Source organism: Ammospiza caudacuta, chromosome 2 (assembly GCF_027887145.1).
Source record: "Ammospiza caudacuta isolate bAmmCau1 chromosome 2, bAmmCau1.pri, whole genome shotgun sequence".
NCBI lineage: Eukaryota > Metazoa > Chordata > Aves > Passeriformes > Passerellidae > Ammospiza > Ammospiza caudacuta.
The window spans coordinates 31,348,868-31,374,397 of NC_080594.1; the positions used below are offsets into that span (position 1 = coordinate 31,348,868).

The 25,530-nt window shown below is 46.4% G+C and overlaps 1 protein-coding gene across 1 annotated transcript in view; it reads right to left on the bottom strand.

Annotated features, from left to right (window-relative positions):
• TBX15 (T-box transcription factor 15) overlaps positions 1-18,564 on the bottom strand; it is an 89,530-nt gene extending 70,966 nt beyond the window's left edge. The window contains exon 1 of the mRNA XM_058824957.1: positions 18,227-18,564. Within this exon, the coding sequence (XP_058680940.1) occupies positions 18,227-18,428 (202 nt within the window). The 5' untranslated portion in view covers positions 18,429-18,564. The remainder of the gene's footprint in view (positions 1-18,226) is intronic.
• Between the last annotated feature and the right edge of the window lie 6,966 nt (positions 18,565-25,530).

The following is a 25,530-nucleotide window of genomic DNA, read 5'->3' on the forward strand; positions in this document are numbered from 1 at the left end:
AAAGCCTCTCAAGAAATACTACTGCTCACTGTGATCACCTTTTTCTTTCATTCTAGCCACCACATGATATTTTCTTGTCAGGAATTACATTGTGTCTGAAGTTCTGCTAGTATAGCACATGAAGATGTGCCGAGAAGTTGTGCTGATGAACATGATGTGAATTCATTAGAAGGAATATGTCTCCAGGCATATGTCTCAACCATACCATGGCCACTTAGGCTCTTTGAAATAAAAGAACAACTAATGGACCAAACCATATGACACTGCTCAGTGGTTTTCCCTTACAATCAACTAAAAATTTGCCAGACTGCAAAGCTAACATTTATTCACTACTTTCATTTTCACATATCATTTTCCTGCTCACAGCTCTACTTGTGTGTGTTTTCAGAGTGTTTCATACATGACCCCAAAGTTTGGTTCCATTGCAATCCAGTATAAGCACTGCTCCTATTAATTGTAACCCTGCTGCCATTAGCTGTAATATGGATAGAAGCTGGCCAAGTCACAATTACTTGGAGAGTCATTTGGAAAAAGTATAAATTAACTTTATCAGTGGTTTTAGCTCTGTTTATATTGAATTCATCTGCTGAGCATCTCTTTACATTCTGTCCATGGCATTTCCATGCATTGTTCCAATCTCTCCCCAGTGTTCAGCTCGAAGGACAATGGGAGAAAGTAGTTCCACATTTCCATCTATCTGCACACAAACGGGCTCAGCCTGTGCATTCTTTCTTTTCTTATTTTTACCCCCCAAAAGAGCTCCCAGGGCAGAAAAGGAATGCAGGATCAGGCCTGTCCATAGTTGTGTGTTCCCCAGCATCCCACAGAGGGATGTTGTTGCTATTATTTTAATAGCAGATCTCTGCTGTTGTTTCTATTTTAATGGCAGATTTTAAAGCTTCCGCTGACATTGGTACAGACCCTGAAGCTCAGCTACAGAGTCAGAGGTGGTGAGCAGATGGTGATACAAAGGAGGAATGCTGTTTCTATAAATATTCTGATGAAATTCATATCCAGTGTTCCACACAAGAGCCAACCAACTACACTGAACTCTTTATATGGGGTTTTAATTATTCTTATGTGGTAAATGGGCTCTTAATCTGGGTTCCCTAACAGGCAAATCTTTACTCAGAGAGTGTAACTATTTATGTCAAACCACTGAAAAAAATATGAAAGGTTAATTGCGTATTAACTATCATTTTAAAATGTTACTATTTACCAAATAAGGGGTAACATTTCATTCTGAGTTGTCAGGGCTTCTAAAAGAGCCCAAGAAAAGGGGCAGTAGCTGAGGCACAGCAATGAAATGCTTCTGGATAATTTTCCATAGTCAGAATTAAAGTAATGTTTCAGTACATGAGTTGAATGTGCAGCAACTCAAATCTCCTTCAGGAAAAATGAAGTGCAGCTTCCTTTAAACCAAGGTGCCAAACACTACAAGCCACCCTATGGATTGTGTGAATCTGCAGTCTCTAAACCAGCAGTTTTGAGGTTTGATGTTCTATTTACACCTTCAGGCAGTAATTTGTATCTAATGGTGATATACTGAAATTTGTTAGCTACCTCCTTATATGTATTTTGGGAAAGGAGAGGAAATTTGTTTAAAAAACTTTTATTGGGAGCAAAGGGGCACAGAGAATCAGCACCTCTTTACAGCATGTGCATAAACTCTATGCAGTTGGGTTTGTTTCCTGAAGTGGCACTCAGATCTGAAAGTTGAAGAATGAAGCTATACAAATGACAAAAAATGTGTGAAATTGTGGAAAATTATTTTTTCACCATCTATTCATAAGCACATAAAATAACTCTAGCCTAAAGCAGCTCTTTTGAACATTGGGTTGTAAAATAAGCAGACAGATTGCCTGTCTACATAGCAAATATTTTAGCTATATTTCTTAGGAATTTAACCCACAGAAGGCCATCAGTTGGTAAATTTTCCTTTTCTCCTTAATGTTCTCACCCACTGGTTCAAACTGACTCACTGGTCAGGTTCTAACAGCTTTGACAGAAGGATAGTAGTGTGAAATTAAATACAATACTACACATTTTGTGAAAATCAAAACCAAATTAGCACCTTCACTGAAGAGACTCTCTTGACTACTTGCTCTATGTGCTGAGCCCAGGAGAACATCCTCAGAGAGGATCCAGATGGAGAAAACATTTGCCTGCACCTGGGATGCTGTGAGATGTTCAGGGAAATGTATAGGAGCTGAAAATGTTGGTGAACAACAGATAGAGTCATTGAGGAAGGGGCAGGAAGAACTAACATTTCTGGTGGCATCAGAATATGATGCAAATCATTTGTCCAGCTGCTTTTTTGCTTGAAACAAGCAAGAGGCTTGTTTCTTTCACAGAAACCCCCTTTAGAAGTCTTCAAGAGTTCAGGGCCCAGGGGAAGAGCAAAACCAGGGTTTTGGGGTGGAAAATGCTTATGAAATCTTTCTGAAGTGCTGATACGTGCTTGTTCACATTTCATTTTACAAAATCTAAATAATGCCATCTTGCCTGTGCTCTGTAAACAGCTTTCAGTAAAATAGTTGCACCAGCATGCAAGAGGTCAGAACAAGAAATAAAAATCACCTCTCTTCTATATAACTTTCCTGCAACTGAAGTCCAAAAACTGAGTAACAGCAAAACACCTTTGCCCAAATTTTACCACTGGTTGTTAGCCAGAAAAAAAAAGAAAGAAAGATAATTTCTCACCTAACAGCTCAGTGTTCTATCATTCCCACTCCCCATGTTGAGTCTAACAGCTGTTTGTGCAGTGATTTTTTACCAAGGTCTGTTAGATGACAGCGGCTTTGCAGTCCATCTCAGCCACCTCTAGCACAAGGTGAAATAGCCTGTTATGGCTAGGCTACATTTTTCAATTATGCTCATGCAGGTCATTACTATAGTTTAAAACTTGATATACTTCTGAAGGCATGTAAATAATTTAAGCACACTTCCCCCCCCCCCCCCAATGCATTTTCAAATGCAGTTTAGGCTCTTAAGTTCAAGTAAATGCCTGAATTGCATCTGATGCATTTTGCAGCTCCCAGGGACTTCAGTGAGAGTATTTTTCTGAATAAGGCCATATAAGGGGTCACAATTTAATTTTGTTCAACATTCTGTCTTCTGTTGACACCATACAAGGTAGTTTAATAAGTGCTGCAATTTCTGAATGGACTTACCTAAAATTCCAGCATCAGAACTGCTAAATGTGCAAAACAAGATCATGCATGAGGGAAATAAAATCAAAGTCCCGCTGGAGTTCCATGACAAGCAACAAAAGGACTTGACAGTTTCACATTGAAATGAAAATATAGGATGAAAATCAAGAACCTGATTCCTCACCTCACAACTGAAATAATTTCAATATATACTATTTTAATATATATATTTCTGCTTAAAACTATGTAGTTATAAGGTGATATATTACATTCTTCTCCGAAGGGACTGTCCCTTACTAAAGTTACACATCACATCTAGCACATCTATAATTGAAGCATTAAAGAAATATACTTCACTCCATAGTCTCTATTGCTTATTTTGTGCCACAGACAAAACTCTGTGCAGTTTCCATTTCCCCTACAATTAGGCACTGCTCCTACAAACACATAAGTGTGAGCTCACCTTTCCTGCTGGGAGGGATTTGGATGGGAGACCCACTGCAATGAGGGACATGAATACATTTTGGCAGGATCGGGGCTTCAGATAGCAAGGAGGAAACAGGCTAACAGAAACCACCTTTGCAAACACAAGAAAGGGAATGATGCCATGGACAGAAATTAAACTCTCATACACTTTTAAGGGCATAGACAGAGTATTTAAAAGGAGGAGAAAATGGAAGGCATCAGAACTGATCTCTTTTTGTTTAAATCCAAGGAGAGAGTGTCCCTTTAAGGACTTATGGCCTGGCACAGCCCAGGGCTTGCTTCGTTTGGCATTGACTGAGCAAATGTTTTCATTTGCCAAGAGATTCAGTGACTGAAAGTGCAGCTTTTTTTTCCTCACAGCTGTTTGCTCGCACATTATCAAATATTTTCCTCCAGCTTTTGCTCTTTCCTTGCTCATGGGATGTAAATGATGCAGGAATTTCAGCTGCTCTGCTTCAGTTTAGCAGAGTGATAATCTTAGGCAAACGCTTGCAATCTGTCTTTCATTAAGAGAGTTTTTTGCACTTCTGTTTAACACTGCGAATTTTTTGAATTGCCCCTTAAAAGAAGATTTCACATCCACTTTTGCCTGGAGGGAAACCAGTGCTGCCACAAATATATCCGCTGGAAAAGGGGGAATGCTCTTCTTGAGTGATTCTCACCCAAGACAGCAGGCAGTTCTGCCTTCACGTCCTGAACATCACCTACTTGCTGCAGATTTAATTGGACAAATCTATGCACAAAACAATCCTTCTCCCATTAAAAAGCAAGGCCTTTTTTTGCTGCCTGCTCTATACAAAAACATGTTTGAAAATTCCATTGTAAAATGAAAGTAGTTTTCACTACAAAATACATTAAACCTCTCTTGCAAATTCTCTTCTTTTTAGCCATCAAATGTAAAAATAGAATCTAGCAGTTGTTACCATAAAAAAAAATTAAGTCCAAAATGGGAATGGAGAAAAATGGTATTTCTAAAATACCTAAGATATATTAAATGTTTAAATACAGTGTTTTAATGTCCCTAGAAAAAAGATTATACTACATTCTTATACAAAAACCATATCAAAAATACTAATATTATATGAAATATATATTATATATATAAAACAATACTTTTATTTATATATAATATATACGTGTACATATTATAGATCTATCTAGAGAGGGAGAGACTTGTACATGCACATGATGTGGACAAAGTATATAGCAAGTAAAATGAGATTCAAACTCTCTCCAATATTAAACAGTCACTTTTTCTGTGTTGGTAAGAGTAGCAGGAATGTCTTCACTGAAAAAATAAATCCTCAGTTCTTAATAAAAATCTGAGAACAAAAGCAAAAAATGAAAGGGAGAACTACATTCACCAAAAATGTGGAATATTAAAGTCATTGTCACTGTTATGCTTTTGTTTAAATGCAGAAAATGGATGGGCTAGAGTTCTCAGTCACTTGCTGAATTTGGCCCCAAATAAGCATCTAAAGATTCTTCTGAAGAAAAACATACAAACATTTTATAATAACTTTTGAAAGTCATGTCCTCATAAAAAACCAACCTTTTTTATCTGTCTCAGGGTAGTCAAAATATAATTGAAGAAAAGGAAAACGTTATTTGGCAAATCCCTTTTTCAAGGAATTCAATCACTGACTTATTCCTGTTCTTTCCTTATTAAATCAGGATGCATTTTGAGCCAACAATTTGAACTGGGAATCCTGATATGTTTAATTGCTCTACAAACTCTGCAAACTAAGCCTCAAGCTTCAGATTCCTCTGCCCTCACAAAGGAGAAATTATTGCTTCTATTCCCCTGTTTGTTGTTAAGATATATAAGAGTAAAGGGGCTTTTCCACAGTATCTTAGACAAAGAAGAAACATAGTTCAGGAATTTCTGGGATTTTTTCTCACAAAATGTCCCTTCATAAATGGATATCTCGACTGAAATTCATTGTGTACTGAAAAAATAAACCAAAAACTTCACAACCTCTGTTCTATTTCACAAAACTCTATTTTTATTATTTCTTCATTCTTCATTTAGAGTTTTGCCTGTACTGAGATCTGATTTCCTTCTCAAATATCATTGACCATTCTTTGGAATTTATTATTAAATTATATCAAACTCAGACCACAAGTAAAATAATGACAAATCCTGGTTGAAGTCCCTTTATGACAGAGATATCAGGGAAGGGTTGGGAGCGTTAGGCCTGCTGTGCTAAAGGGGCAATTCTGGCACATGCAGTGAAGATCACATTTAGCGTGTACACAGGAAAAGAACTCAGCCAACCACAGTGTGAAGAGCTGGTGTGAATGTTGTCTCATGAAAGGGGGGGTGACTGACCAGCAACACCTTCAGAATATTGCTCTTTGTACACTGCAGCGTCCTGAGGCCCTGGATGGGACCTGGTGCTGTGCTGTGAAATGTGAGCAAAGGAGCCGCCAGCCCAGGTACGTGCAGAGAGCCAAGTGCCACCCATGAATGCCCTCCTGCTTTGGGGACACAGCTGGGCACACACCTTGACTCGCGGGAGGGAAGTCACGACACGGGCAGGTCAAAAATAATACAACTGTGAACGTGGAATAAAGAAAAAATGGAAAAGACTGAAAAATAAATGCTTATTTTTCAGGGAAAAAATGCAGAACAAATATTATACACTTCATTAGATGACCATAATAATAAGTTTTTTCTTCCCGTTTGTCTGCACAGCAAACATAATTGTAAATGGTACAGCAAATAGCCACTGTCTGAGACACAATTATTTATATTTTAATTCATGACTGTCAAGCGTCCTCATGAATGCTCAGCAATTCTTTGAATATTCACAAATAAAATGACTGAGGGCCAGTTCACAAACATATATTCTCATTCAACTGCAAATAATTGCAACAAGAAACCTTTGCTGCTATACATAATTCTTCATTTAAGTTCAGGGGTCCTAGCCAGAATGGCATTTCAAAAAACTTCTGTTGCTGTGCAGAAAAGATGGTCCCTCCTCTTTCCAGCCATGCCCCCAGGAAAAACACACAAATAAATAATATAACAAGTACAAATTTGGCATAGTGGGGAAAGACTAAATTATCTGAAGTACTTGATTATTATAAATTTAGTTTAATTATGACCTTAACAATCAGAAATGTGCTATGTGTAATTTAATTAGCAATTAGAAATTGCCTCTAGGTATACCTATGGAATAAATAACTACACTCACTGCGATAATGTTTAACATACTCTCTCTGGCACATAAAAAACTTCTGTATGTTGATAATTTAAATATTAATACTATCAAGCACTGAAATATATTATGTTTATATTCAATGGAAATCCATAATATTCAGCCAATGCAACTGCACAATAAAATAGACTGAACCCCATGTATAATGTCTACTGATTATAAAAAGGACAAAGACCTCAATAAAGTAGCAAAAGTTGCAAACAGGATTTTAAATATTATTCTAAAAACTCCTGTGAAGCTGCCTATAAGACAAATTATTTCCTCTAGGAGAGTCTTTTTAATTTTTCCTGAAATTCCTAATGTTTTGCATTAAACCATGGAGGAACAAAGATCATGGGAAGAAATCCTGCTCTTTTTCAGCTTCTACTTAACTGAGAGGTCTTCCATTTCCCCTCTCTTACATATCTGAAGTACAGCAAATTATTACATTTACTCATATAATGTCCTAAGTTGTCTTCAGAAACCATTATGAATAGTATATTTCATCTATAGGAACCATGTTATTCATTATTCTGGGGAAATAAAAATAAAAACAATGCAGGAAGGTACCCAGATGCAGGCAGAAAGCCTGAAAATAGTTTCTAATTTCTCCTCATGCTGAGAGCAGCTGGTGAGTAGGAAATGAAGCCCTGAACCTCTCCCTTTCCCACCTCATGCTCCTCTTCCTTCCCAACAGTGATCCCTCTCTGTTTTCTATCAGTTTCCTGGTTTTCTACTCCTTTGCCACTGTTAACTCATCTCTTCCTGATTTCAGCATCATTTCATTCCCAGGAGGATAATGTACACCCATGACTCAACATGAACACAACGGAGACTCTCTTCATCCCCTGGTGCATTCCCTTGTCCCAGCCAAGTGAGCCCCTCAGAAGGATTCAGGACACCCAGCCCTCATCCAGCCAAGCTCCAGCACTATTATTCTTGATTTGCTGTTTTTCTGTCGTTTCTCAGCCCAAGGACAAGCCAGCACCTACAGAATCCTGTGGACATTCCAGAGCTCCAGGTGTCTGAGAGCACAACCAGGAGCAGGGCATCTGGCACTGCAACAGAACAGAGACAAAAAATGCCCCAGACATTTTCAATCCCCCTTTGGGGCTGAACTGCTTTTCTATGGCAGTCTGTGACCACACTGGATTGCTTTCTTATGTGCCCTGTATGTACTCAATCCAACCTCTTTTCATTTTCTTCTACATCAATTATTCCAGCATTACCCTGGATGAATGATGCTCAGCACCTTAATGTAACTTGAGCAAATGCTCTTAATAACCAGCCAATTCACTATTGAATCTTTCATTCTAAGAAGCAGACTGAGGTGTTTTTTTTTTATTTTTGTCTTGAAGTTGCATTTTATGGCTATATTTTCACAAAAGCTATTAATTATTGTCCATTTCTGTAACAGCACACTGCTAGGCACTTCCACAGCTGCCCTCCCTTTCCCCAGCTCAGGCACAATTTCCTGAGTGATGGAGCACACAGAATTGCACTGTACAGAATAATCCAGGGAGTCTCTAATGAGGCAGCGTTTGCAGGACCTGCGTAGCAGCACTGTGATGTTGCAGTTTATGTGGTAACACTCCAAGCCCTGGAGTGAATAATGTGACTGCCTTGCCACTAGGCACATAGAGACTTTGCTAGGCTTGTTTGATGGTAAATGAAAACTTTTTTTTTTTATTTGCTCCAAAGAGCTTGGCACAGGAAACCCCTAAATCCTATGATAATAAATCTTCTATTTATCTTTTAAATTCCAGAGCAAAATAAAAACCATTAAGCACCCACAGCCATGGACTGAATTCTGTATTTTCATAGCTTGCTGCAATCTTCTGACATAAAAAGATTAAGCTTTATGAAGCAAAAAAATAACAGCCCTGTTGCCTTGTGTGGAGCATTGTATTCTTGTATTACACAACTCTATGGCAGGAGTACTTAGAAATTGCAAAGACAGTCACAATCCAGAAACCTGCAGAAGATCCAACCTGATTGTTTTCATGCTATCAAGCATTTGCACTGAATCTGAAGAGCAAACATGATCCAGCTATAGCATAAAATGATCACCAAGGTATTAAGCTCACTCATGACTATTAAACTCCTACATGGTATTGAAGAAGAAGAAAAAGGAATCCCCCCCAAATTATTTCAATCCCAGCTGTTGCACTGAGGAGTAGCCTACTTTCTGCTATCACAGCCTGTTTAGGGTGTCTCAGAGCAGAAACCAAGGGAGAGGTTAAGATCTCCATGGCAATTACACATTCTTAACACCACTGAAAATAAGGTCACAGAAGTTGCACCCTTGAAAATCAGCACCATATAATCCTTTGAAGTGCAGATACTTGGCATGTCAAAGAATCGGGCCCTCCTTTAGCACTGCTTCCACACAGCCTTCACGCTAGGATGCATCAACTAAAGATTTGGTATTGCCAGTCCCAATTCCTGCGTGGCATTTAATTACAAATTAATGCAGCAGCAGAGTCCAGCACAACCTGAAGGTTGAAGTTTGCTTTTAAGAAAGCCAGTGGGAATGTTTCCATTAAGTCTGAGAGGGTATAAGTTCTGCTTCCACTGTTTTTTCACCCTGGTGAGACAGGCTGCCTAAAGCACAATTAAAATTCATTTCCATTTTTTCTGCGCAAAGTGCAAAGCTGAAAGAGGGTGCTGACAGGGCAGAATCAGGATAATTTCTTCAACAAAGAAAGTAATTCTTGTAAAAGTCATTAAATGTGTTTACAATAGCACCTATGAGCATTTAATAATTGACCTTTCAATAGGATCCTTAGAGCAGGATTGAGGAAAATCCAGTGTGGCGATTAGGTGAAAAACAAAAAATCTATCTGTGAATCTCCATCTAGTCCCAAGCTTCCTTCTTCCTCACTAAATTTAGCCTTACAGAACTGATCTACAGGCATTTCAGGGGTAAACCAAGAAGAACCTATTTTTAAAGCCTCCCTACACATCATATGCAACCAACATTTCTAAATGTTACAACACGCTCTCGTATTTTCTCTGCATAGGCATCCACACTGATGCTGGCATCATAAGAAAGCAGCACTTCTGATATCTTACTTAGGGATATTGCTATTACTAGAGCAGCTTCTTAAGAAGTCTATGATTCACAGTTCTTCACTCTTATTAAAAGCAAAGACACTTCAATGTCTTAAATTTTCTCCCTGGTTTTGGGGGAGATTTCTGATCAGGGAGTTCTCTCTCTCCTGAAGCTCCTAAAAGCTGAAGCTCGGGTTTGTTAATTCATTGGTCATGGAAAAATGTCAGTGTTAGCCAAGAGTGCATCCAGCCCCTGAGTGAATTCAAAGAACTGTAGGTCATTCATAACTATTCTGTGTGCCCTGGCCCGCTGATTTTAAAACAATTTTTGCTGTGGCTGCATTCATATAAATGTGCTGATTATTAATATGATTTGTGTCAGCTTTTAACCAGTTGGTTAAGTACTCTTTAGAAACTCTAAATTGATTCTTTCAAAGGTGGTTTGCAATAATTTCTTCCCAAGCTCCTTTCCAAGAGCTACACATGTGGACATAGTTGGAAATGTCCATTTAACAATACTGGAAGATTTCTTTCCCAAAAAGCAAAAGCTTTGAGAAGAATGAACAGGTGCAGTGGCAGTGAAGTGAAGCCATCACTATGACAGGCACTGAGTTCTATCATGCAACTGAACTCCTTTCTTAATTTTATAATCAACCAAGAAAATCCAGCTTAGAAGAAATTAAAATTTCATTAAATCCTGCAGAATTTGCCAAAGACCTTTGGCTTCTAGAAAAAGAAAAAATGGGAAGCAGTTTTGAGCGTCCAAATGCTTGGTTTGAGTATTATATCAATAAAAATGCCTTATTCTTTATTTGTTAATTAATTCTGTGACCTATTTTAAAACTACTTTTTAATTAATCAAAACAAGGAGGCTTGGGATCTATTTCTAAAATGGTTGCACAACTTAAAATCATTAGGTAGTTTGATGATACAAAAATAAATACTTAAAGACAGGCCAAACCCAAAGTTTTCCTGATTCTCCATAAAACAAAATTTTTTAAAGATGTTACGAAACTAAATCTAAGTGAATCCTCACCATCTTCACTTTTTTTTTCCTCCAAAATGAAAATCCTCCTCAGACAGCCTCTGTTGCTGTGAATCAGCGTGTGCTGCCCCAAGCCACTCGTGAGGTGATCCCCCCCCTCTGACAGCTGCACTTGCACACACTCAGCAAACAGTGGAGAGCCACAGGGGCCTGACTCAGACCATCCTCTCACCATCTTCACAACACTTCAGATCAATAGCTCAATTAGGCAAAGGGTATATGGAAATATTATTGTAAATATTACTGTAACAAGTGCTTTTATCACTTGTGGGATTGATTTACTGATTCATTGTTTTCTGACCTTGAAGAATGTGCAATTAAAAGATGCCCCCAGGATGCAAATTGCTACTAGAATTTCAATTGGCACACATTTCTTCTCGGTTTCAAAAATTCTCAATGTGCTTGCAAAGATATTTCAATTTAATTTTGCCATAGCACGATGTTATCTCTCCCTAGCACTTCTCACCAGAGCACACTACAGCTTTTAACACAGGAAATGCAAGGGAGTTGTATTTTGAGACAGCAGATGTTTCACAGGTGTAAAAGTTGCAGTCATGTCCTATTTTCAACAATACTGGAAATAGGCAGCAGAAAGGTGCACCTTTGGGGTTTTTTCCCTCTGGAAAAAAAGGCTCAGCATTGCTGCACAGTACCCTCTATCTGAGGAAACTGTAGTTCGAGTTAAAGGCTATGGAAGCAAAATCTTTCAACGTCCTGCTATGCAGAGCTGCTCTGGACAGGATCAGGAACTGGAGAACTGGGAAGATCCCACTTGCCTGCATTTTCCCTGCACCCAGGTGCCCATGGCTGCTCTTCCCAAAGGAGCCACACAGCTCCCGGGCTGACAGACACTGCCCACATGTCTGTATACCCACGATGCCTTTTCTGCCAGGATTTTAACAGAAGGTCCCATCCCATTACTGCCAACTAATTGCACTGTTTAAGATGATATCAGAGAGCTAAGAATTAGCACAAAATCCCGAAACTCCATCAATGGGCATTAGCATGTTCAGCCTCTCTGGGAAACTCTTTTGATCTCTGGAACATTGTCAAGTTTAGAAAATTAAAGTTTCTTTCTCTGAATTTTATTTTGCATCACCAGGGTAAACTATAGATCTCAATATGGACACTTGGGGTGATTTAAATCACACCTGAATGGATTTTACTTATTTTACAAAAAAGGACAATGTAAATGCCATTTGATCGTGTCTCAATATATTCAGGGATTTTGTTCAGTACTCTCAGACTGGTTTTAGTGCATTATTTAAACTATTTTAACCTTATTAATCTAGACCAGAAGGCAGAAAAAAGAAACTCTGAAAAAAAAAAAGAAATGTTGGTCTTTGAAGACCTAAGACTTCAAGCAAAGACTGATTCAGGAATCCAACGGATTACAAAAGGAACAGCTATCTGCGTGAATAGAAGTGACTCAAATGGCACCGACTGTGCTGTAAAACAATGGAAATGCTCTTTCCTGAATGCAGTGCTCTTGGAAGGCATCTTTCAGCTTTTCCATCTGAGAAAAGCATCAGTTTTCCTTAAAGACAGATACGGATAAAGCAGGACACTTCTGCCTGAGGAGAGGCTAGCTGGGCTGATATTTGATATAAGTGCTTGGTCCCAAATGGGAGGAGGGAGAAGTGATTGATGGTTCGTAAGGAATTACTTGACTTTTGCTTGTAACAGACGCTTTTTGGATTTTCCCAAAGTTCTTGTCGAAGACAAGAAACATCTTTTGAAACAGCAACTTTCCCCTTACCAGCAGATAGGATAAACCTGCGTAAAAAATGCTGCAGCTTTAAAATACATATAAAAGAAAGAAAGAAATTGCTGGACACACCACCTTTTTCCCAGCGCTCTGCTGCTCTTTAAGGTTTGCCTCTATTATTCTATTACCTGCCCTCTTAGTACAGTGTGAGTAATTCGCCTCTCTGCAGGAGGAGTTTCACAGACCCAGCAGCAGGAGCTCCCCAGTTCAGTAAGGCATATATTACCACAGGAACAAATCCTTCTCACTCTCTGTCTCCTCAGGCTCCGAGGTCAGAGGTGTATGAACTTGACTGAGACAGCGCTTTCCCGAGCCCCCACAGGGCTCGGCTCCCCTGGCTCTCATCTGGACAACTCCATCTGCCTCCTGCAATTGTCTCCTTGGGGGAAGATGAGAGTATTAACTCTGCTGCTGGGGTACGGGGGAACAGAGGTATTAGGAGGGGCAGATTTTTGCATTTCCTTCCATCGTGTACACAAGGGAGCAACGGAACTGAGCTCCGTATCCGTCTTAAAGAGGCAAAATAATAATCCAACAGGTGGAATGAATTCATACAACCCCAGTCACACACAAATTCGTTAGAAAGACTTCTCATCAATAACGCCCAGTGCCAAGGCAAGGCAAAGCTGACACTCTCTTGTCTTACAACTGGTTGCCACAGAGCATTGCTCGTCTACGAGCCTCAAGGAACATGCAAAGGACGATGTATGCCAATGTGCTCTACCTAGGGAAAGAAACGGGAAAAATTGCTCTGCCAGCTCTTGAAATCCTAGCCCCATCCACCGAGCACTCAAACAAAAGCTGAAGTGAGAAACCGAACTGAGGCACTCCCTCTTCACGGGTTTAACAGCCACTGCTCGAGGAACGCACTTCATCAATATAAGCATTCAGAAGCAAGGGTATTTAAAAAAATTTTTAAAAATTTAAAAAGGAAGTAGAAGGGTCAATGGCATTTTCTCCTGCTCTTAAAATCTCTTTACCTCTCCGGAGGGTGGGCGGGCTGTGTGGCTCCTGCACTCCCGCCGTCGGAGAGAGTTTGCCCGCGGGCAAGGAGGAGCAGGAGCCCCGCGGCGGAGCGGGATTGGGATGGACGTGGATGCAACCTCCCGGGAGACGCAGGAAAGCAACACGCCGCGCTAAAAGAGCTGAAGGTTTTACTCTTGTCAGCCACTGAAGGCTTTGTCAAACTCCCGCATCTTAATCTTACGGATAAGCACATGTAATAAAGACATTGTGGGTCTTAAAATGTGCTCCGTGTTTTTTCTGTCTTTGCAGAGGCTCGCAATAGTTCGCCAGTGTAGACTCAGTTAAACACAAGGAACGAGTAACTAAACTCTCTAAAATGTCTTGCTTTCCTTTGTTTAATTTGTTGTTTGGGGTTGTTTATTTGTTTTCGGGTGATTTTGGAGTTTTTTAACCGGTAGGTGCTCTTTTAATATATGCAACCAAAAATACCGGTGGGATGGACGTGTGCTACAAAGACTTCACTGGCAGAAAAAATTCGTTTACAAAATGGCTTGTGTGTTTCTTCGCGAGGAAAAGGACGGTCCCAAAGCCGAAAAAGTCTATGTTTAGCTGCCGCACCGTTTTGTTCTGCCTCTGAAGCGCCTGTGCTCGTCTCGCCGTGAAGAGACCCTGACCGCCCGAAGGAGCAGCCGTATTCTTGTGAAGGCAAACACGTCCACGGAAACATGTTCCCACCCACGCTCTCCAAAAAAAAAATTTTTAAAAGTCTTAAACTTTCGAAAAGGAAAGGAGCGCGCTCGGCTCTGTCTCGGTCTGTCCCTGCGCCCATGGGGTGGCGAAGAGACGGGCGGACGAATGCCACGGCCCTAAAGGACGGTAAACAATATATTCATCAAGGGAGGCAACGCCTGGGGCCCCCGTGACCTTTCCGCTGCTCAGGTTAAATCTATAAATACCCACAAGACATCCGAGCCCATTGTTTTGCTGCCCTCTGAAACCGAACCTGCCAAGAGGACGGAGGGGCGTCCCGCCACCCTCCTTCTCCTCCTCCTCCTCCTCCTTCGGCCTGTCGGCGGCCGGAGCAGAGTGCCGGGGGAGGATGCGGGAGCGCGGCCGTGGGCGGCGGAGCAGCGGGAGAGGCTTCCCGGAGCCCCCGGCGAGCTCTGCCTGCCCCGGCCCGGCGCTCCCGAGGGCACGGGATGGGAAAGAGAAGGTGAGAGCCGCTGAAATCCCGAATTCCTTTTCACAACTTCGTGGTTGAACCCGCACATGATTAAAATCCAGGTTTATCCCCCTTTTAAATGAGTCTCGTAAAAAAAGCACATTAACTCTGGCGACAAAATTCGTGGCTGAGACATAAATAAATAACTCGGATGCTCGGGTGATGTTCCTTACAAACCTGGGGGATTTTTCGGCTTGCTTTCCTCACCTCTGCCCACGCCACAGCCCGACCCGGCACCTCCCAGGCTGCCACCTCGCTTCTCCCGGGAGGATGCGGCCCCGGAGGGAGGGCAGGACTCTCGGGAGACTCGGTCTCGCCAATATCGTCGCCGAAGGGTTTGGGCGCGGCTGTAAGATGGCCCCTCAGGGGTCAGGGATTCCGCCAACACGGGGAAACGAGCAGCGCTGCCTGCCAGGCCCTGCGGTTTGTGCACATCCAGCGCAGACCCGCACCCACTCGGGGGCTGGAGCGGGGCCGCTCCGCCGCCTCCCCCTCACCCCTGCCAGGAGACGCGTCCCGCGCCTGGGAGAGAAATCCTCATACGCGCCCTTAGCACGCAAAATATCTGGGAAAAGGAGAGCAAAGCCTTGCTCTACTTGTGGCCGCGTTTAGCTCCCCACACGAAGTAGTTTTCAGACCCTGCCGCGCTGAAATAGAGGCAATTCAGGCGAAAAGATCGATAAATGGGGTTAGACCGATTTAGGTGATCCCACGAAAATCAGGACATAATTTCCCAGCGCCCCTGTACGACTTGCGGCCTCCCCGCAAGCACCCCCGTCCCAGCAGCAGCGCAGCAGAGGGAACGGCCCGTCCCTGCTCGGGGCAGCGGCTTTGAGCGCTGAACCTTTGGGACGCTATAAAAATTCCCTTTTCTAATTTCTTTTTTTCTATATCGCTGGAGATTTGGCAAGTTTAAAATACGTTAGGTGTAAAGTTTGTTCTTAATTAGGTCTTGTAAAGATGGAATTTGGTGGTCATTATAGAGCCGCTAATCAATTTTCACCCAGCAGCAAAAGTACACCGCGGAGGAATTAGGTTTAATGAAGTGACTGTGCAAATTACAGTCGCGGACTTTATTTAAAGTCTATCAACCTCCTAAAAATGATTTCTCAAACTGTTCTTGATTTCCTTTGCTTTATGAAAAACATCACGTTTACTTTCTGAGGTTTCAGGCACTAGCAGCCATTCTCTCCCGCTCTCCAATCTCGTGCATGGAGAGTTTTCCAATTTTCCAATTCGAATTCACTGAGAAATAAGCAAATTAAACTTTGAGACTGTATTAAAACATAACCCATTGAGGCTAAAATATTATGAAAAACTGTTCTAAAAAAAAAGAAAAACTGTTTAAAAAGGGGGGACAAAAAGAAAAAAATAAGACTGATGCACAGATACTGTCTGTTATTAGAAAGCGGTTTTTTGTCTACGATCACGTAATTATTCCTTTGAACGGGGAAGCCTCTGAAGCCGTAGCCTATTTTTTGACTGGTTGATCGCTGCTGTCCCCTCTCCTTTATGCCCGTCCCTCCGCTGAGAGAGACGACCCTAGCAGCAAATATTGCTTACTTCTCCTTAGGACCCGCACCGAGAAAGGCTGCTGCTGTTAAAAGCAAATTGAAATGCGGTTCCTTGAGGGCGTAGAGGGGCGAGGTCTTCATGGTCTTTAGCTCCCTTCAAAAACACTTTAAATATTATTTTTTACAGCAAATATTTTTGGTACCTCGATCTAAAATTATTTCTTTTTTTTTTCTCCTCCTTTTGTTTTTGTTTTATTGGTTTAGGGGTTTTTTACTCTTAGTTTTGGGCAGCTTATGCTAATTGATAGCTCAGGGAATGTCACGCGAAATAAATATAAACGAAATTTAAAAGGTGCTCCAAATGCAGCGGAATGGACTTGGCAGGACTGGAGGACATTTCTGCCCTTTTTCTTAGGGCTGCGCAAAGAAACCGCTTGACCTTTTTGTCCCATCTGAGAACTAAAAGCAAAGAGAAATCACCTAAAATTCTCTTTCTCCCCACACTACAGCTGTGAGAGCGGGGCCGCTCCCTCCGTCCCTTGTTAAGGCCCTGGGGAACGGGGACTGGGGACGGCGAGAAGGACGCGGGGACAGCTCGGGGAGCGAGGCCCGGCGCGATTTTCACCCTCGGGATCGCCGCGGATCCGCGGCTGCGTTTGCGGAGCCCTCGCTTTAGGCCGGAGAGGAGCGGCCGGGGGGACAGGAGGAGACCGAGGGTTTGGCTTGAGCCAAATGAGAGCTGCGAGCTACTGGATTCCTTTTAAATAAAAACAAGCAAACGAGAGTTTAAAGTTCAAAGTACACCCGGACACCGGGAGGGAAGTGTTGTGCTCGCTGTCCCCTAATCCCGTCCCGCCGGCCCTGGGGCCGCGGGCCCGGCGCGGCTCCCGGGAGGAGCCAGGCTCGGGAGCGGGGCTGGACTGCTCTCAGTGCCCCTTACCCGCCGAGCTCCTTTTCCCTGCCGGGAGCGTTTCCCTCCGGAGAGCGAAGGGACCCCACCGTGTCCCCCGCGCTTCCGCCGCGGCTTGTGCGCTCCGTGCCGGGAGCGGGGCGAGGCCGCGCCAGCGGGAACCCAGCGGGTCCGGTCCCGGAGAAGGATCCCGGGCTGCGGCAGCACACAGCGGGTCCTGTCCCGGAGAAGGATCCCGGGCTGCGGCAGCACACAGCGTGTCTCCATCGCTCCGAAGAGCCGGCGACCCTCGCCCCGGAGCAGCGCTGATCCCGGATGCCCACATCCTCCTCCTACACCGAAACCTCGGCTTAGGGCGTCACTGTTTCCGCGGGGAGTACGCGGCGGTGACTCGGAAAAGAGGAGAGGGGTGCAACTCGCACCCCGCTCCTTTGCCCCCGGCCCACCCGGCAACTCCAGCTTGGGGCTCGGGAAACTGGGGCAAAACGAAACGCGTGTCCCGAGACACCCGGGAAGGACTATCGCGATCGGCAGGCACGGAGGGAGTGGAAGGAGAGAGGGTTAAAAAGGAAGCAGAGGGGACGCGCCGTCCCTCGCGGGAGATCACGGAGCTATGTGGGGGGGAAAGAGACACAGCGAGTAAGAGAAAGTTCCCGTAAACTGAAAGGAAAAAACCAACCAAACAAACAACAAAAAAACCCACAAAAACAACAACACGGAAAAAAAAAAAAAAAAAAAAAAGAAATCTCCGCAAAATTCCCGCTTCTTTTTTCCTGCACTCCCAACTTCGGATGTTTTCCGGGACGCGCTGCCCGGCGGGCAGCTCCCGACAGGACTCAGGGCGAGAAGCTGGGAGGGAGCGGGGCAGGAGCGGGGGGGTCCCGAAGAGAAAGGAGTCGCACTAACCAGGGTTGAGGTCCAGGCACTGAGTCGGGTCTTCATTGTCCCCCAGCTGGCCATTGGGGCTGAGGCTTTCCATGGACAAATCCAGCCCCTTGTCCTCCCAGTCTCGCAGTTTCCTCTTTTTATTTGTCCCGATCAAGGCTTCTACCGAGAAAGCGTGAGCTCGGGAGCTGAGGGCCACCGCCGATCTTCGCCTCTCACTCATCTTATCCCCCAGCCCAGACCCGTGGGCACAGGAGTGACCAGCGGCTGGGAGCGCACAGCTCGGGGACCAGAGGCAGAGCCTCTCGCCTCTGTCTCCCCCCCCACCCCTTCCCAGCTGCACCCCCAGAAGAACCAGCCCTCAGTCTCCTGAAGGCACTACATGAGGCTGCAGATACTCCGCAGGCAGAGCCAGGAGGGTGTGCTCAGCCCAGGTCCCAGCACTTGCTCAGAGGGGTTGCAGCAGGCTGGATTTCTTTTTTTTTTTTTTTTTTTTTTTTTTTTTTTTTCTTCTCCCCTTTCCTTCTGTCTCTCTCTGATTGATCCAAACTTCTGGGATTTTTTTTTTTTCTCCAAGAGTTAGCCAGGCTGCGTGCGCCTGTCAGGAAAAAAAAAAAAAAAAAAAAAAATGTCCCCGGCCAATAGGAGGGAGAGCTCGGGAGAGACCCAAAAGCTGCGACCCAATAGGGAGGGAGGGAGACTCGGGCTTGAGGGAGAGGAATTTTGGCCATCTGAGTCCTGGAACACCGGCCGGGAGAATTAACTGTTTGAAGAACGCGGAGCCAGTAGGAAACCCATAACTCTAAACACAGAGAGGTAACAACTCCCGCACTTCTCTGCGCCGCACCCAGGCTGCCCAAACGCCGCTGCGGGCCAATCCCCACGCAAAGCACCCGAGAGGTGCTTTACCGCCCAGCGGCGCCGGGTGACGGGTGTTTTTAAAACTTCATTTATGCCATGTATTACTTGCCCTTGCCGGCGGAATCGGTGCTTGGCAGAAGCAGAAGCAACGTCTCGAGGGGGTTGAAATTTCACTTCAAAACGATGCGTGTCCGTGGAGCGGCGGGGCCGAGCGGGCGGCGTGGGCTGGCAGGGACACCCAGACACACCCGGGCGTGGGGAGCGCCTTCTCTTTGGGAAGGGATTTTTTATCTAGATAAAAATACTTTTTCCCCCTTTCCCGCTTCTTTTTGTCACTCCAGCTACAGCGAAAACAAAGCCGCTAGGTACAAATCCCGGCTGCTTGCCTGGATAATATTCAGCATTTTATTTCTGCTCTCTTGTTCGCTCTGCCCTGACATCCGCCCGGCTGAGGCGGGCCCGCAGCTGCTCCCACGCCCCTCAGTCACGCGTGGCGCGGGGGGGCGCGCAGTGAAAAGCAGCAAGGGAGGCTTTTGAGAAGGTGACAGAAGCGTGTGCTTCCATGAGCTGGTGGGACCCCGGAAAAATAGGTGAATCAAGCGAAACATTGTACACGGAAAATACAGCGGGGATTAGTTCGACACAAGTTCAAAATAAAATATGAATAATTATAAAGTACCAGAAGGGATTAGCCTGGACCGAGCCGCGGTGGGAAAGCGGGTAAGGAGACACACAAATTTTCAGGAAGGGATTATTTTTGTCCGTTGCTTCTCGGCTGCTCCCCGAAGGTGCAGAGCTGCTTAGGGCAGGTTTTTTCATAGACGAATTTTTTTTCTACGGGGCTGCAAACAAGTGAAAGGAGTTTGTGTGGGAGCGTAGGGGGAAAAGACAATTCCTTTTGCTCCGAGTGAATCCCTGGTGCCCACGTCGGCGCGGTACGGCGGAGCCTTCAGCCCGCTCTCCCCGGCCTAAAGCGCCGACTGACAGCAGCCCGCCGGGGTTCCCACGCACGGAAACGGATTTCAGATGAAAAACGGGAAATAAGCCGTTTCTTCGGAAATCCCGGCTAAACCCTGTTATCTAGGCCGAGGAGCAGGTTTTGTACGTCTCCATCACCCGCCCTGCAGCCCTCATCCCCCTCCCCGCGGCTCCTTTCCCCTCCCCTCCAGTGCACCTCCCTGACAGGTCGCTCTCCGCGGGCACAGCGGCGCTGCCACACGGCATGGATGTCGTGTGCTCCCCACCCTGCTCTGCCCGCTCCCGGCCCCGCGGGGAGCCGCGCCGGGCAGGAGCAGCAACAAGAAAGGAGCGACCGAGGCAGGGGCTTGGAGAAGGCGACAGCGGGAGCGGGGACTCGGAGGAGGGCACACGTGTTTCCAGCGGGTCCCCCAGCTGTGTGTCTTTTCCCAGGCGAAGGAATGTCTCAAAAAAAAAAAAATTAAACCCCCCCCCAAAAACCCCATCAAAACTCTTTTCCCTCTTTCCGAAAGCCTCGGAAACACTTGTCTGGGATGCAGGCACCGGGGAAGGCTTTCAAAGAAGCTGGAGGGAGATTTTAGCAAAAGAGCCCAAGAAAACAGTGGATTATTTATAGCGGTTTAGTGAAAAGAAATGGTGCTGGAAAGGCAGGGAGATTTAAGCGAATTTTGGGAACTGATGTAAGAACTCAGAAATACGTTTTCCAGAGCAGCAAGTGTGGTTTTACGGGTGGATGGTTTAAAGCAGCCCCGACCCTTTTGGGTCTCTTACCTTGGGGCTCTCTCCTGTGGCACCCGAGGTCTGCGAGCTGAGCTGTCCAAGCACTCCGCACCCGAGCACAGCCCCTGCAGCACCGACAGGAGACACGGGGCGCTTTCCACGCCAATAGGGCCCCTAATTGTCAAACCCCAGGGAGCAGAGCCTTTTGCCAGGAGCAAAGGGAGAGCAGCTCCCCGCGGCCCCGGACACCGCTCCCGGACACCGCGGGGATGGATGGATGGATGGATGGATGGATGGATGGATGGATGGATGGATGGATGGATGGATGGATGGAGGGATGGATTCGCGGCCCCGACGGCTGCTCCTCTCCCTCCTGCCTGGCCCTATCCCGGTGCCCGGGAGGTTTAGCACTGCTCGCCCTCCCTGTGCCCGGCCGCGCCGGGCGCTGCGAAGGCGGCAAACACAAAGGCGCCGCCGCTCCGCCGTGCGAGCGGGGAGAGAGCGCAGCGCCTGCAGCGACCCTGCGGTACACTGGACGTGCCGGGGGAAAGGGGAGGGATGAGGGGGGCGGGGGGCACAGAGAGCTGCCCCCTCGCAGCCTTCGCTGCCCCCTGCGCTGGGAAAGCTCGCCCAGAGAGAACCCCCTCCTCTCCCCGAGCCGGGGGATGGGAACTCGGCTGAGCCTCTGCACCGAGATCGATCGGGCCGAGCAGAACGCGGCCGCGCCGCCCGCACCGGGCCCGGGGCTCCCCTCAGCCCAGCGGCTCCGGGGCCGGGTCCCCTCTCCCCGCGGCGAGCGGCGCAAACCTCGAGTCTGCCCGAGGCCTGGCCTTAATCTGGATTCAGATCCCACTCCGACCCCCGGCCGCCAGAGATGAATGCGCCCCTTTGCCTGCTCTTTATTCCAGACTCTTACTCGCAGGGGTAGCTCCCATTAAATCCAGGAAACTGCTCCCTGGAATAAAGTGGCAGGAGCAAGGGTCGCAGGGCCAGGCCTCGGGGTTTATAAAGAAATCATTCACTTCTGCTTTCCAGTTGTCGCAGAGCGAGCCTGAAAAATATTTGTTTATGTATGGAAATATTTGGGGGGAAAAAAAGAGAAATAAGGGGAGCCGGCTGCTGGGCGGGAGTGCTGTCCAGATGTGCTGTTTGCAGGGGCTGGGCCACTTTCAGACCCTTCTCCACAGCAAGAAAAACCTTTCCGAAGGTTTCCCCAGATCTAGCCCGCGGATTTATTGTTATTTCTCTTTTTTAAAAAGTTAGCAATCGAAAACAATGTGAAAACCAGGCTGTCTGATAACGTGAGCGAGCGATGTGCTGCGCTTTAACGCAGTGCCGATTATCTTTGAACGGATCGAGGATTTCGAGGCTGGCTCTCTAGAAAGAGGCAAGTTTAAAGTAAGCACAAGTCGCCGCTTGGAAACACGAGCGAGGTGATGTTCCCGTGCTGCGCGGGGTCAGTTACTGTGACTGGGGGAAAAAAATACGCCTGCAATTTATTTTTATGGTCTGCACAAACGGTATTGTTGCGTATATTAACTAATTCATAATTATACCCCTATTATGCTGTCGATTCGTTCCCCCTCCCCTTCCCCCGGTTTTCTCAGGCTTTGAGAATTGAACCACCGCAAAATATTTACAGTCTCAAGTGTTTTAAAATGGGCTTTGTTTGTGTTTTACAGAATAAAAATCTCTATTAGTGTTTAAACAAACACCATGCCAGTCTCTTAAGCCTTCCAGATGTTTGCAATAAAATGTCAGGTTTTGCCTTTGGGACTCGAAATAAAATTTAACTACCTTCACCCTGTAATTATTCTCTTAGCTCTCCCTTCCTAAATTTATCTGCTTTCTATCAGGACAGAAAAAAAATCCGATTATACACTTGGACTATAAAAAACAGCCACTACTTTTCCCTCCATTTTACCAGGACTTCTCTCCTGTTTGTTTCGGCGCGTATATTATTTTTGTCTCTCCTGTTTTCGGGGCGGCAGAAGGAGACCAGGCAGAGCAGAGACGCATCGGCACGTTTGCTGGGCTTAAGGCAACAAAAAGTCCCTTGTACCCGGGCCTCTCCCCCTATTCAGCCCCATGCCGGCCCCAGCGTTCCCGGTGGGAAGGAGAATCGGGAACTTAAAATTGTCCCTGAACTTCCAGTGGCTCCGGACGTCACTTTTCTCCAGGCACCAGTGAGACCTGATTGCATTTCGGAGCCTCCCCGCGGAGCTGCTTGGAAATAGGCAATTATGGCGAATAATTCACACAGAGCAGGTTCCCCTCGCAAACAAAGACCACAGTCCCGGCTAGAGACCCTTCTGCCTTCTCAGCTACTGACTTGGGGCAACACAGGCAGGATTAAAAGCCATGCATTTCGTATTTACCACGCCAAACTTGAGAACAACCCGGAACGATAAGCGGGGCACTAGATGATCTCTCTCTTCATGTGCAGACTACAGACCCGCTTTGCCTGCTTGTCGGCAGCAGTTTCTGCCGCTTTCAGCTCTCGCTGCTGCCGTGGGACCCGCAGACACACACGGGCGGCTGCTCCGCTCCACGCTCCGTGCGCGCCGCAGCCGCAGGGCACAGCCTGGGGGCGCGCCCGCCCGGCTTCACACCCACGGGCCCCCGGACCCAATCCCGGCCGCTCCTGCCGCCCCGCTTCTTTATAAGATATTTATTTTTCCTTCCTCTTTTGCTGATTTTCTCGCTGCCCTGTGCTGAGGTCTCTGCTGACAGGTGAATCCTCGTGGCTGCAGCTCTCGGCTGGCGAGAGGCAGGAGGCAGCTCCAAGGAGAGCAGAGGATGGCAAGACCATCGGAAAGCAGGGCTGACCACCACCCCCACACCCACTGTCCTCCCCCCAAAAAATAACCTGTGCACCGCTTGGCTCCATGCGGAACAGAGGCGTCCCATCAGCCATGCCACCCTCCACAGCACCTTCCTGACAGCCTTATTTGCACACTCACAGCCCCGAGGAGAGGCGGCAAAGCCAGCCGAAGGCGCTCCCACAGGGTGCTGGTGCCGAGGAGAAGGGGCAGATGGGGTCCTGGGCTCCGCTGCCCCCCTGGGCCCCCCCGGCCTCACCCGCACCGGGTCGCTGAGGTTTCCTCGGGGCCTCCTTCTTCCTGCCCCTGCCCTGCTTGCAGGTGGACTCTGGAGGGGTGTTAGCCGGCGAGACGGGACCCAGAGAGATTTCAAAGCGGTTCATAGGTCTGGGTTTGGTTGTCTGTTTGTTTGTTGGCTGATTTGGGTTTTGTTTTGGTTTGGTTATTTTCTCCCAATACATAAACCACCCTGAAGGAATTTCCGTGTTCTAGAGGGTTAGGAGACCTCGGGAGGAGCGAGGAAAAGCCGGCACGCACATACACTCACATACACAGACACAGCGAGGCTGTATCTACACAAACTCCAGGGCAAGAACTTATACCAGATCCACTGTCAGAGTCAGGGCACAAGAGCTGGTCCCGAGAAGGTCGCGGGCCGAGCATCTCCCGGAGGCCGAGGGGCTCAGCTCTGCCGTGGCTCGGCGCTCCTGTGACCCCAGACCGGGATGTTATCGCCTCCCTTATCAGCCCACGACGAGCACCGGGAAAGCCGGGCCGGGATCAGGCGTGGGGCGGCCCACGCGCGAGTCTCGGCAGGAAGATTTTAGTCTGAAAGGTGACTCTTCTCTGCAGGGAGCCTGATTACTTTTCCATCGGAAAAGTAAAAGAAATCAGTTTAAAGTGGGTAGCAAGCAGTTTTTACACAGAGGCACGTTGAAGACCTGCTTCTTCGCAGATAATTCCTGCTGTTATAATTTGGGATCATTCGAGAGAGGTGACGTTTTGGGATTTGTTTCCCTTTTTTTTTTTTGGATTATTTTTTCAGCCCAAATGCAACCCTCGGCTCCCAAACCCACAGGACTGAGTGCCATCAGTGCGGAGATCAGGAGACACGGGGCCTACGGTACCTTGCAGCCGCCTCAGCCTGAGCTGCCCCCGGGGAGGAGGAGAGGGAGAAGCCAAGGGAGCTTTAACCTGCCCCGGTCCGGGCAGGACCCAGCCACGCTGCTCCTTGTCCCGCTCTTGTTCCCAAGCCCCATACACGTCGAAAAAATGGTGTTCCCCAGAAAACGCTGTGGGTCTTGCCCTTGTACAATAGTTCTCGTTCGGGGCGCTGCAGGCGGACAACCGGCCCCTTGTTACCGAGACGGGATCCTAAGCTCGCTTTTCCAGGGAGGAAAGCAGGAATGCGCACAGCATTTCAATGTGTGTTCGGTAAAAAAAATAAATATAGGGAGATTTTTTTTTTTTTTTCCCTTTTCAAGGCACGACTCTTTGAACCAAGAGACGTTTCTGGGCTCCCCTACCTCATACACGATGTGTTATACTGTAAACAATCCCGTTTGGGGCCGAGCCTAAAACGAAGCAGACTTTAATGGGACTATTCAAAAGATGGGACTATTCTGTGGCCGGCGGATGTAATCCTCCCTCTATGGAAAACAGCGCTATCAGCGCTAGGCACCACTGCAGAAGCAGGAGAGCGGTCCCCGGCCTCCTCACGAGATACGTTCGTGGCACAACCCGGGAACTTCAAACACGGCTCATTTTGACCCACGTGAAACACAAGTGCTGTGTGAGGCAGGCACGCCAGACACGGCTCCAAGCCCCTCGAAAGTGGCCATGAGCCACCAGACCCAGACCCGTCCTCTCTTTCTGCATCTCAAACATCTCCCGCTCTTGCTCCGCGCCCGGAATTCACCCAGATTTATTATTAAACGAGATTTT